Raw genomic sequence first — 14,254 nt, forward strand, 5'->3', positions numbered from 1 at the left:
AAGAATGTCTTACCTTTTCTATTTGCTAAGATATTTCTCATGTAATAAATCCAAATCAGTGGCACCCTGCGCACCTCTTTCCATTTCTAGAAATGGTCTGTTATATACATGTACTTCAATATATGACATGTAAATATCCAATTGAAAGCTTAGAATGTCACCTAGTGGCTTTCTCAGCCATTTTCATGTGTTAGGACACCATCTCTTTTTTTCAAACCAAGATTTCAAGAAGGTAGGTTGTGTCTTTAGTCTGCTCGAAATTTCATATTTTTAAGACTAAAATACATCTTAATTACTAACTTGATAAATTATAGTGGAATACTATGGTATTGATGCAGTAATTTATGATTTATTAGTTATTCAAATCTAAAAAAAGTATTTTGTTTCATATCCTTTATGTGCAAAATTTTTAAAGGCTTAGTAACCTATTTCAAGCAGCAACCGAGTACAAAGGTCATAACTAGAAGAAATTATTGTTTGCTTTACTTCTTTATCTACTGTTCTGTGTTTTAAGAAAATTAAGTTTATGAACTTATTTATAGCAAAATAATGTATAATAATTGAAATGTGACTGTATTTTACAAAATACTACTCTACTAAAACACAGCCAAGACAATTTACTTTGTACAGACCAAAGGTCAGTTTTATGTTATTAAATATCGTAACATGAGTACATGTGTGCCGTGTCATTGTAACTTCTGTATTGTTAGCCAGGCATGGCTGAAAAGTCAATATAATAAAAATTATATATATATACACACAAATTATCATTTTGTAGGCCTTTGTAATTCTCTGTTAGTGAAGCTATTATTATGTAAGTCCTAGTAACTATATGTAAGTCATATTATTATTGTGTAGTTCCTAGTAAGTATATGCAAGTCATATTATTATTATGTAAGTCCTAGTAAGTATATGTAAGTCATATTATTATTTTGTAGGTCCTAGTATGTAAGTCATATTATTATTGTGTAGGTTATAGTAAATATATGTAAGTCATTGTTATTATTATGTAGGTCCTAGTAAATATATGTAAGTCATTGTTATTATTATGTAGGTCCTAGTAAGTATATGCAAGTCATATTATTATTGTGTAGGTCCTAGTAAGTATATGTAAGTCATATTATTATTGTGTAGGTCCTACTAAGTATATGTAAGTCATATTATTATTGTGTAGGTCCTAGTCCACCTACAATCAGTGCAGAAGATGATGAAGCTTCTTCATCTAGTTTTCATCTGGAATGCCAGGAAAATTTGGAGAACATTGCTGTAGTTCCAAGGTAAGTTTGCTAGTATATTATTGCTGTATTTTCAAGGTTAGTTGACTTGTATTTTATTGCTGTAGTTCCAGGGTTAGTTGACCTGTATTTTATTGCAGTAGTTCCAAAGTCAATTCATCTGAATTTTACTGTTGTAGTTCCAGAATCAATTGACCTGTATTTTCTGTTGTAGTTCCAGGGTTAGTTGACCTACATTTTACTGTTGTAGTTCCATGGTTAGTTGACCTGTATTTTACTGCTGTGGTTCGAAGGTCAATTGATCTGTATTTTACTGTTGTAGTTTCAGAGTTAGTTGACCTGTATTTTACTGTTGTAGTTCCAGGGTTAGTTGACCTGTAATTTACTGCTGTGGTTCGAAGGTCAATTGATCTGTATTTTACTGTTGTAGTTTCAGGGTTAGTTGACCTGTATTTTACTGTTGTAGTTCCAGGGTTTAATTGACCTGTATTTTACTGCTATAGTTCCAGGGTCAATTGACCTGTATTTTACTGTTGTAGTTCCAGGGTTAGTTGACCTGTATTTTACTGTTGTAGTTCCGGGGTTAGTTGACCTGTATTTTACTGCTGTAGTTCCAGGGTCAATTGACCTGTAATTTACTATTGTAGTTCCAGGTTTAATTGATCTATATTTTACTGCTATAGTTCCAGGGTTAGTTGATCTGTATTTTACTGCTGTAGTTCCAGGGTTAGTTGACCTGTATGTTATTGTTGTAGTTCCAGGGTTAGTTGACCTGTATTTTGCTGCTGTAGTTCCCGGGTTAGTTGACCTGTATGTTATTGCTGTAGTTTCAAGGTTAATTCACTTGTGTTTCTTTCTTTTTTGTGTTATCTTCTTACTTTTCTGAATATTATATAACAAATTTACCTAGGATTGTTACCTTAATAATATGGTAAAAAAAGTTGACTCTTAATTTGTGAGATAATGGTGTTCATATATTTTAGTAATGTGGAGACATTAGATACAAGTGGTAGTTAATATTAGATAATCACTTTGTTAGCATCTGGATTGCTTCTAATTAGACATGCCTGTTAGGATTTGTAATGGTAAGAATTATGAAATGAATGTCCTATTTTTGTTATTTTTACTAGATTCTCAAGTTGTGAAGAATCAGTAGAACAGTTTGTCTTGGATTTAATACGGGACTACCTGACCAGGAGACAGCCAACTGATGTTTCCCGCAACATGCTTCGGTTACTTGTGTCAACTTGTGGCCTCAGTGAAGTTAGGTTACTTGTTGCTCCGAAGCTGGAGATGTGGCTCCAGAATCCTAAAGTAGGAAATGTGTTGCTTAGAAATTGTGATATTTTAACAACCTATATATATAATAACTTCTGATCAAAGGAAGCTAAGTACATAGAACTAAAAATATAGCAATTACTGAATATAGGTAATTAAATATACTCTTCAAAATATAATCGTGTAGTCATTATAATATATTGTTTCATCAGTTGGGTGCCCTTGCTGTAATTAAATATACTCTTCAAAATATAATCGTGTAGTCATTATAATATATTGTTTCATCAGTTGGGTGCCCTTGCTGTTAACGATATTTTACACCAGTAACTTTTGATTATAGGAAGCAATCTGTAGAGACCAGAACTAGAATTATATGCCGAGACAGAGATTGCTGTTGTTAGAATACATTTAACAGATTTTTAGTTCCAAGTTTCTTTCTAACCTTGAGGTATTTATGAAATATTTGGTACATGACATGTGAAGAAACAATACTTAAGGTGATAGGATTTGTCAGTTGTTTGTTCATACTTAGAGTTTGTTTGGATGTTATTTATAAGTATTAGAAAACATTCATAAAGTCTCTTTTCTATATATTTTTGTTTTTAGCTCAAAAAACGTTAACAAATGATCACTTCACACAGAAAAATACTGAGATACTGTGACTTGTTAAGAAAAGAATAGGGTTAAACTTGAGAAAATTGTTTTGGTGTTGCTAACTGGGTTATTGTGGTTTGTAAAGAAAAGAAGAGGGTTAGACTTGAGAAAATTGTTTTGGTGTTTTTACCTGGGTTATTGTGATTTGTTAATAAAAGAAGAAGGTTAACTTCAGAAAATTGTTTTGGTGTTACTACTTGGGTTATTGTGGTTTGTTAAGAAAAGAAGAAGGTTAACTTCAGAAAATGGTTTTGGTGTTACTACTTAGGTTATTGTGATTTGTTAATAAAAGAAGAAGGTTAACTTCAGAAAATTGTTTTTATTGGTGTTGCTATCTAGGTTGTGATTTGTTAGGAAAATAAGAGGGTTAGACTTGAGAAAATTGTTTTGGTGTTTTTACCTGGGTTATTGTGATTTGTTAATAAAAGAAGGTTAACTTCAGACAATTATTTTTATTGGTGTTGCTATCTAGGTTGTGATTTGTTAAGAAAATAAGAGGGTTAGACTTGAGAACATTGTTTTGGTGTTTTTACCTGGGTTATTGTGATTTGTTAATAAAAGAAGAAGGTTAACTTCAGAAAATTGTTTTTATTGGTGTTTTTACCTGGGTTATTGTGATTTGTTAGGAAAAGAAGAGGGTTAGACTTCGGAAATTGTGTGTCAACTACAGGCAGAGCAACAGATATTCTATCACTGAATTAATTTCACTTTTCTCTAAAGAAACAAGTTTTGATTCTTCGTTAATATGGGAGGGGGGTTTAAGATAAAAACAAACGATACATATGTAGGCTGGAACTATAGTTTAATCCAGCAGTGTCAGTGATATTGCTTGTACTTAGATGTCAACCATTGGTAAAGAAAATGTTATGTATGTGTAAAAGTACACGATACATCCTTTTTTAATTCAAGTGTGCTATCTATTACTCTTAAACAAAAAATATTAATATAAATGTGAAATATAGTTCCAAGACAGGATCATGTATTCTTTTTTTTTCAGTTATCCCCAAATGATTAATAAGACTTACCAAAATAGTCCTAAAAATCTACGTGTTTTTTTGTCAAACAGTCTTAATACTGATGTTTGCTTGTCTTCAAAATATAGAGATTTAAGGAAGTATTATAAGCAACAAAAAATCTTAGGAAAATCAAGGATAATTGAGGAACTTTATTACAATAAAATAGTAATTTCTTATAAAGTTTTAGTAAAATATTTAGAACAATTGGTATTTTGTCCTTTTGTATTAATGTCATCACATCAGGTCCTGTAGAGTGTACTTAACAATATATTTATATGCTGTTTAATCAAAGCTAATTCTGCCAAATAATAATTTTACAATATAGATATTATGCATCTTCAGAGTATGATTTTTGCATTTTCATGGTTTATGATTTACATATTTTTCATAGGTTTTACATATTTCTTCAAGTATAATTTTAACATATCTTTTATGGTATAGGTTTACGTAGTTTTTCACGGTATGAATTTTACGAAAAATATATGTAAAAATTATACTGTGGGAGATAGGAACCATAAATTAATCAGTTTAAACCAGTAAGTCAACTTTTCGTAAAATATTATATCAGTATGTTATTCATGTAATAATTATCAAAGTAATTCTTCTTTTTTTTTTTATCAAAAGTTCATAATGTCTGAAAATGTTTTTTAAACTAGACCTTAGTCACTAGTGTGTTGTGGGGAAAAATTATAACCAAGCATTAACTAGCTTGTAAGTTACAGACTTTAGGATACATCACGTGTACTGCCAAGTACTGTTGTTCTAACTCTAATTTAGTTATTATGTACTGTCAAGTCCCATGTTTTTCTAACTGTGATTTATGTACTGTGTGCTGTCAAGTACTGTGGTTCTGTGATTCCATTGTTTTAACTGTAAAGTATGTGTTGTGTTTCACAGCTGACAAGGCCAGCTCAGGATCTCTTGCTTGCAGTCTGTATGAACTGCAGCCAGCACAACCAGAATGATGTGGAAGTTATTGGACATCTTATCAAAATTAGGATGAAGACTAAGCCTGTAATAAACCATTTTCTGCAGTGTATAAGGTACCTGTAAACTGTAATCAACTAGACACAACTTCTGATATGGTACATTACCTATTTTCACATAAATAGCTATTCTCGTTCAGTACTGCCCTCTATATGCAAAAATTGGTTTTTGCATGCCACAAGCCTTGAGCTCCTACTTACCTTACAATCAAGTGATTCAAATGCGTCTCGCATATAAATCATCATGCAACAACCCTCAACCAATAAGAGTGCAACACACTTTCCAGACATATGTGACTCACTCTATTTGATTCTACCAAACTGTCACTTCTTGTTTGGCAGTACTTGTGTCAAGACGTTTTTGTAGTGCTCTTCAAATTTGTTCAACTTTGTGATTTTTTTATTATTATTCCGAATTGGATTATTTTTGTTTTTCTTTATTTTTTCAACTGTTAATGACTTTTCAGATAACTTATTTTCCCAGTTTTTCATTTTTTTTTCTTCTTTTGATCAGGAAAACAGTTGTGTTTGATTTTCATTTTTACACAATGAATTCTGTAGTTCAGGTTATCAATTGAGAGATAATACCTTCTACCAGCACAGGCTACAGGTGGGGGTGACTCGTCTTTGGACTTATTGGCTATCATCTGTCATGAGATTGATTATTATAGGAGTCAGCCTGCTTCTTCTGATCTTGCTCCTGTTCCTACTGAACATGCCCTGTTCGTGTCAACGAGGATTTTGGCAGCCTTTTTCTTCTACCTGATTTTGCTTTGTCTTCATATACTCTTCAACTGGTACATTGTTAAATAAAGCTTCACTGTCAAAACTTAACATTTTTCCTTTAATTATGTCAGTGTTTTTAAAATTGTTTGCAAAATCTACACTGTTTTGATGTGTGATGATGAGATTTTTCCAACAACTTGGAATAGATGTCCTGCTAACCATTTAGATAATGGATATGTACCAGAACCCACATCGGAAATTATATGTCTCAGACGACAGTATTCTTGATGTATTTTAGGCAAACCCAACATGTAAGGTAAGGAAGGAATAATACATTTTAACTTCTTTAAAATATTCGGGTAATCAGCAAGAATTGTACGTAGTTGTCCATTAAAGTGAGACACCTTCTTAGGTAAGGGATTGGTGCTTAATTTTTCATAAACATACCCGTCCATAATGAGTTCTTCTAACTTTCTCTCATAAACGATTTTGTTTAAGATAATGATTTGGTTCATTTTGTTTGACGTTGTGATTATAATATCGTTGTTCAACTTCAATTTCCTTATCTCTTCAGAAAGACAGTGGGGGAAGGATGAGCTGTCACTTATTATTGTTATTATTTAATGCACTAGTTATAAGATGACAAGTTCTTCATTTTTTCTTAGAGCACATAGAATATGCCACCCGACAATGCTTGAACATGAAATTAAAAATACATTTTCTGATTTCAAAGAACTACATTTTCTACAAGGATTCATTACAAATTATCATCTCAAACCAAGAAAAACCTTGTTCCTTGAAGATAAAGAAAGATCAATCAATGATAATGTGAAACCACTTTAGATTGGCTACAACACTAACACTGAACCTCTTGAGAAAATATTAAGGAAGAATAACTTTAGAATCATATAAAAATATCTGAACACCATGAAAAATAATGTAACTTCAAACAAAAAAACACCTGAAGATAAAAAACAAGGCGTTTATGTTATACCATGCCAATCCTGTGAGAAAGGTTATGTAGGTGAAACCAGAAGAAGTGTTGACATGAGAGTTTCTGAACATAAAAAAAAAAAGACATAAAATATGGAAACCAAAACAATACAATTTTTCTACATGAGACATTCTGGCAATCAAACTGATTATAAATCAACAAGAATTTTATACAAAACGGATAACTACATAAAAAGAAGAATCGTCAAAAGTTGCTTAATCAAAATCCTGCCTAATTTCAACACTTCCCAAGGTCACTTTAAACTTAATAACTTCCTGACCTCCTGTGTCCTTAAGGGAATTTCAAGATCAGGAGTCACGTAGGCATTTGTTGACCAGTTTTTTCCTGCCAGAAGACAATGTGAGACGGAAGAGGATGCACGAATGTGTCAAAACTAGCTTCTCTGATATCAGACTTCTGACACTTTGTTCCATTTACAATGTTATATTTTATCTGTTTTTCTGATTTTGTATAATCCTTGTCCTTTTTTGTTACATGATACTCCTCCTCTCAGTATTTGGTTTTCCTCCCTCACCTGAATATTAGGGTTCATGCTGAGCATTTTGTTTCAAGGATATTTAAGAATGTCAGCATTCCTCCATGGGCTTCGGATCAGTTTCTTTTGGCCTACCATCAGGCTGAATGTCCGTTTCTTAATTCTCAACAATTAGAATTGATTTTGTTTGTGTGGGGACAGACTATGATCATCCTGTTCGTTTATTCCATGCCCAATTTTCCAGCTTCTGTCTTACTCTATCAAATGTCCTAAAGTACTTGTCTATCATCCACCTCCTTCCTTAGGTGATCCATGGAGTCTTTCAAGGGATTACCTTTCCCTGATTATCTCCACATTGGCATGTTTGTTTTATTTGGCTCTAGCTTTACACACGTGGTTTTTCTAATGTTGGGATTTCCTGGGGAGGGATGCAGCCTTTTTACAAGTTTTACTACTGTCTACTTATCTCTGGGACTTACGTATGGACCCATTTGTACAGTGGTATATTTTCAGTAATATTCTTGAGACTTTGGAATCCCGTGTGTAGTCGGTGTCGCAACAAACCACTCTTTCCTCTTTGGTGGATCATTTGTCTCATTCTGAGCCTAGACATGCCCCTGTTACTGTTTCTCATCCAGCTTCTTCCCACCCTTACCTGTTCCTACCTACAGGGGGTTCCTCATCTCGTCACTTTATTCAATGCAGATGGACATGTGCCAACAGTACCAGTAACTACCCAGTGGGTTCTGGTCCAGTGAGGGCTCATTTGACTGGTTTTATTCCCCATTGGTGACTTTTTGTCACAGATCTGTGGGTTATTTTGGTATTATCTATTTTATTTCCCCTCTTCCCTTATCTCAGATACCCGTTTCCTTTCCATTACCTCAGTATCCTACCACCAGTCAATGTCTGTCTGAGGCAGTACAAGATCTTCTTTCCCAGCAGTCCATTGAATCTGTCAGTAATCCTTCTCCAGGTTTTTATTCCAGGCTGTTTGTGGTACCCAAGAAAACTGGGGACTGGCGGCCTGTGATCAATTTGTCCTGCTTCAGTCAATTTTTGGTTCTATCCCGATTCACCATGGAATCTTTTCTCACCCTCAGTTGGGCTTTTTCTCCAGGTTTGTGGATGACCAAAGTGGACATCGCAAATTATTACCTGCATATCCTGATATCTCGTTAGTCTAGATGCTATCTTCAGTTCGTTCATCATGGGGTAGCTTATCAATTTTGTGCCCTATCCTTCAGGCCTGCTTTGACCTTGTATGTTTTTTATCGGGTAGTCAAAGCTTTTGCCCAACATTTGTATGCTCGGGGATTGCACTTGCTTCATTGCATGGATGACTGACTTCTGTTAGCTCATTCTGAACAGGAGCCCTCCCATCACACTCATCTGCTGCTAGCTCGTGTAGGTTGGTTGATCAAATTGGAGAAGTCATTCTTTATACCTACCAAATATCTTGCCCATTTGGGTGTCATTTTCAAAACTTATCTTGGTTGGGCCCAACATCCTCTTTGACCTCATTCGACGAAGCTTTCAGTTCTCCATGTCCTTACTGCTTCCTCTCTTACAGTTCACAAGGTTCTATCACTTTTGGGGATGTGGTCTTCATGGAAGCCCTTATCCCATTGGGTCGAGCACATATGAGGTCTCTTCAGTTGACTCTGAATGACCAATGGAATCTTGTGTGGGATCCACTGGGGGCTCCTATTTTTCCTTCCACTTTCTCTTGCAGGCGATTTGCATTGATGGTTGGACGAGGATCACATGTTGGTGGGTGTTCTGCTTCCTCCCCCTAGGCTGAATTTACATATTTTCACGGATGCTTCTCTTCAAGCCGGTGGTGTCCGGCCAAAAGATCTTACTATATCAACATTTTGTAACATCATTTTTTCGGGAATCGTCTAGTCATGATCCATTCTGACAATTTTACAGTGGTGGCTTATCTCAATCACCATGTTAACCCCATTTTCGTTCCTTTTGTGGTTGAACTTTGGATCTCCTTTTTCTGGGCCTCATGCTCGGTATGCATATCATTGCGTGTCATGATCTGGTTACATTCAATCTTGTTGTGGGTCGTCTTTCCTGTCCTGACAAAGTTTATCCAGTGGGTGGTCTCTCGATACTCTTGTTTTCCAGTGGCTATGCCTTTAGTGGGGTACTCCTCACCTGGATGTGTTTGCCACATCAATACCAAATTACCTCTGTTTTGGTCTCCAGTTCTTCACCTCTTGCTCTGGCTGTCGATGCATTCAGTCAAGATTGGATCAACAATACCTTTATGTTTATCCTCCCATCCATCTTCTTCACAGGGTGATCTCGATCAGCATGCTACTCCATGTCAAGTCCTTATGATTGCTCCATACAGGCTGGCACAACTGTGGTTCCTGTGGCTACTCCAGCTTCAGTCTTTCCCTCTGTTACCTTTTCCTTTTACTCCATCAATTTGGTCAATCTCAGTCACCGGCATTTCATCCAGCCCTTTATACCCTCCATCTTTATGCCTGGTTTTTATATTGTTCTTGGCAAAGAGATACAGTTTGTCCTGGTGGGTCACTTCCTTTTTAGCTTGTTCCATTCACCTTTCCTCTAGGGATGTTGATCACCATAAGTGGAATGTTTCCACTGTTGGTCTTTTGGTCAGGGGTTTTCCCCCACTCAACCCACTGTTCCCCATATTATGGATTTCCTCACTTGGCTGTTTGGTCAGGGGTCTTCTGTCTCCTCGATCGTGGGTTATCGGGCTTCCCTATCCCACACTTTCGTTTTTCCAGGTACTGTAAAGTTTTTACCTTTCCTACCTTTTCTCTCTTGTTGTGTTCCTTCTGGATTAGTTGTCCACCTCAGCAAGCAGTCCATCAGGATTGGAATATTAATGTGGTTCTTCACTGCTTCACTTTAAGCCCCTGTCCTCATGCTTAATTTTTCACTTATTCCTTAAGACTTATTTCCTTCTCTTATTAGCCTGTGGATGTAGTCAGTCGGATTTATTTGCCATCGATGTTTCACATACTCTTATTATTCCGTAGCCTTTATCCGGTTTGATCTTTCCTTCCCAAAACTTCAGCAGCTTGGGAGGGTAATTCCTCCTTCTCATTGAGTTCCTTTCCTTCCATTTCCCACTTTTATCCTTGGTCAGATCCAGATAGACTACTACATTCTGTCCATGCTCTTCATTGTTATTCTGGCCGCATGGCTTCCTTAAGTGGTGCATGTTCCCACCTAATCATTTCTTGGTAGACATCTTCTGTTTGTGACCTTTCTCCTTTCACCCTAACCAGTTGGGTTTGACTTTTAATTCGATTGGCTTATTCTTCCTTATCGTCTTCTTCCCGTAATTTGTTCCAGATGTCTTCTCATCAGATCAAGCACCTTACCTTTCCTTAGATTTCCTTTGGTCTGCTGAACTTGAGGTGAAGATGGTATGTTTACCCCCATGTTGTTGTTGGTTCCCAGTGGCCTAGGTTTTGGATGCAGTTGACTTGCTATGTGTGGTCTGTCATGCCCTAGCCACTATACACCTAGATACACATCCTTTTACTTTTACCCACATTACTGTACTTAGTGGGATTGAAATTTGTTATATAGTGGTTCGAATCCCTATCCCAGCATTGTTCTCCCCCTTAGGGATGTGCTTCTTCCATTTTTTCCACCCATGTCTATGACATCTCATTCCACAGTGGGTGAAGAGTATACCTGGTACAGATGTGGTGCAGTCTCCCATGTATTATCCTCTACTTTGAGGATCTGTTCTTCAGATGCTTTCAAGGAAAGCACCAGTCCATCCACCTATTCAGTGTGGGATTCTAGCTATTTATGTGAGCAGATATAAAGTACCATATCGGAAGTTATAGTTTTTCAGTACTGAAAATATATTTCCGATAGGTACTTACCTCACTCACACTTTCCACCTTTGCTCCCCATTGAAAATCAGTGCTTCCATTTTCTGCCAAAGCTCTAAGTGATAGAGGGAGTCGCATGTGTCAGGAGAGTGTGTTGCACTCTTTTGGTGGAGGGTTGTCGCATGATGACTTATATGCAAGATGCATTTGAACCAGTTGATTGTAATGTACATGGGAGCTCAAGGCTTGTGGCATGTGCAAAAAATGTTTGCATATAGAGGGCAGCACTGAATGAAAATAGATATTTATGTGAAAGGAAGTAAGTACCTATTGGAAATATATTTTCAATATAGGAAAATTATATCATTTAGACTTTTTATAATCAATGAGATACAACTTTTAGACTTTTATCAAAAAGAAATAATACTGAACATGGTATAAAGGACATAACATAGAATATTAGAAAGTATGTTATTTCTGGCAGGTAAGCATTTCTTCTCAAACTTTAATCTATCTATATTCATCTAGGGAGTTACTGAACCAGCACACTGAAAATCTTAGTACATTGTTGAAGCATGCTATCTACAATGAACTGTCCAATTCTCGAAACCCTAACAACATGCAGTTGATTTCAGTAATATTTCAACATTCACCGGAAAGAGCTGCAAAGGTATGAATTCTTATAATTTACATAAAATTAAAGGTTAACTGTTTATAAAACAAGAATTGATAATGTACCCAAACATTTTGAATTATTAGCTTCTGATCAGAGCCTGCTACCATCTCAGCTTAAAAATACAAATCAACCAGATAATGAATATAGCTAATGAATATTATTGTTATTATGTCTTATTTATAATAATTACAGTGCATTGTTTTGTTAGTTGGATATACTTGATATTAATAGTATTTTTCGCAGTAAACCCAGTAATATCTTACAAGATTTGGTCAGCTTTAAAAAATATTTGTGTTAGTTCTAAACCCATATACTAAGCTAACTGGCCCGGCATGGCCAGGTGGTTATGGTGCTTGACTCGCAATCTGCGGGTCACAGGCTTGAATACTCAACCCACCAAACATGCTTGCCCTTTCAGCCATGGGAGAATTATAATTTGATGGTCAATCCCACTATTCATTGGTAAAAGAGTAGCCTAAGAGTTGGCGGTGGGTGGTGATGACTAGCTGCCTTCCCTCTAGTCTTACACTGCTAAATTAGGGACGGCTAGCACAGATAACCCTCGTGAAGCTTTGCGCAAAATTCAAAAACAAACAAACAAACTAAGCTAACAATGATAAATAATAGTATAAGAAAGGTATAATAATAATAATAATAAATCACAAAAATAGATGGATTAAACATTCAAACCAATACTATTGATGAAAGTAACATTAAAGAAATAACAGCCTACTAACTTCTGACAAATATAACTGTAATCATTCTTTGCCAGCTTTTAAAAGGCATACAATCCATAAACGTTGTTGTAACAAATGGCCTAAATAAATACTATTCCAACCACTGCTGCGTTTGTTGTATCCCTACCAGCCTGAATAGCTCTGGATTGAGTGAAACACATCAGCAGCTCTGGATATGACAAATGTAGTGTTGTTGGAATACTGTTATTATACACTCTTCTAATTCTTGGAAATCCCTAAGGGAGTGTAGTGTTTAAAAATGCAATAGGCCTAATGTCTTACCACTAACTTTTCACCAGGTTCTTGCTGATGTATTTTTCGATCTACTGACAAACAGAGATGATTACCTTCGTGCTCTGCGTGCTCTCTTCAGAGAGATAGTCCGAACACTCCGGCATGAGGTGAAGTTTTTATCTTTTTGTCGTGGTTTGATGCAAGAGAGAAAAGATCAAGGCTTTCTTGATATGGATCCCCAGATCAAGGTATTGCTGAATCAGTAGATTTAGTGGTGTTCTTTGTTTGTAAGTGTTTATCTAAAATGGTACATTAGATTCAAGATTTATGAAAATCTGGATCAAGATTTCTGTACAAGAATTCCTTTAAAAAGAAATATATTTAGCAGTAACAGTTGTCAGTTTATTTATTATTCATGAATGGAATTGCTCCTTTGTCAAGTTAATAATACCTTTATAGTAAGCTAATAATATTGTTCAGTTTCTGTAGTAAGTATTTGTAAATTAAAGGTGTTTGGAAGGTTTTCAGATGGTGTAATAATTGTGAAAACAGCAATACTTGATGATCTTTATATATATATATATTTGTAAAGGGAACGGACAACAGTTGTTGAAAATAAAGCCTTAACTGCTTAAATTCTGCTACATTTGTGAGATATGTAGCAATAGTCTGATGTTATTGTCTCACAGTCGATGGAAACAATGATTAGATCATGCATACAATTAAACAGATATTTGAAAACATTCTTTAATTAGTTTGTGGTGTACCATTTGTATTTGGAGTAAATTGGGGCAAAATGAATTTTTAATTCAATGCTAATTCTTGATGGTATTGCTTGTAGGAGAGAATGTTCATGTCAATTTCCGACCTGCTTGTGCTCGCCATACTCCAGGGCATTGGACCTGCTGTAAAGGAAGCATCAACAACTCTTGCAAGGGAAGAGAAGAAAGGTACAATATTATTAATACATGTACTTTAATTCAGAAAGGTTTACCATATTAGTTTAACAACTGGTGCATGGCAGCAACTGTTGGATAAGGGTTAGCAAATTCACGATTTATAGCATAAACAGTTATAGCAGGCTCCTAGACAACTTTTTAAGCTTTCCCTTTGGTGCGTCGTGTTGACTGTTTTTATAGGCGTGAGAAAGGTTTTTATCGAAAATTCAGACAACAGTACTGAGCTTTATTTAACCGGTTACAGAAGTGGATATGTTGTTGATCCTTACGTTCACGAATATTCTACAACCTTGGAGAATTAGTGGGAGTTTCACAGTACGTAACTAACACTGTAAGCTAGGTACATTTTTAAATATAAACTCAATCCAAACAAATGTGTCATTAAAATAAATATATAACAAATTTGTTACATGTACCATAT

The 14,254-nt window shown here is 35.4% G+C and overlaps 1 protein-coding gene across 1 annotated transcript in view; it reads left to right on the forward strand.

The window, feature by feature from the left end:
* LOC106472264 (integrator complex subunit 1-like) overlaps positions 1-14,254 on the forward strand; it is a gene marked incomplete at its 3' end in the record, with an annotated part of 34,890 nt that overhangs the window by 8,896 nt on the left and 11,740 nt on the right. Inside the window, exons 8-13 of the mRNA XM_013932891.2 lie at positions 1,175-1,277; positions 2,366-2,549; positions 5,081-5,226; positions 11,756-11,897; positions 12,940-13,122; positions 13,716-13,824. Of these exons, the coding sequence (XP_013788345.1) occupies positions 1,175-1,277; positions 2,366-2,549; positions 5,081-5,226; positions 11,756-11,897; positions 12,940-13,122; positions 13,716-13,824 (867 nt within the window). The remainder of the gene's footprint in view (positions 1-1,174; positions 1,278-2,365; positions 2,550-5,080; positions 5,227-11,755; positions 11,898-12,939; positions 13,123-13,715; positions 13,825-14,254) is intronic.

This window comes from Limulus polyphemus, unplaced genomic scaffold (assembly GCF_000517525.1).
Source record: "Limulus polyphemus unplaced genomic scaffold, Limulus_polyphemus-2.1.2 Scaffold5200, whole genome shotgun sequence".
NCBI classification, from domain to species: domain Eukaryota; kingdom Metazoa; phylum Arthropoda; class Merostomata; order Xiphosura; family Limulidae; genus Limulus; species Limulus polyphemus.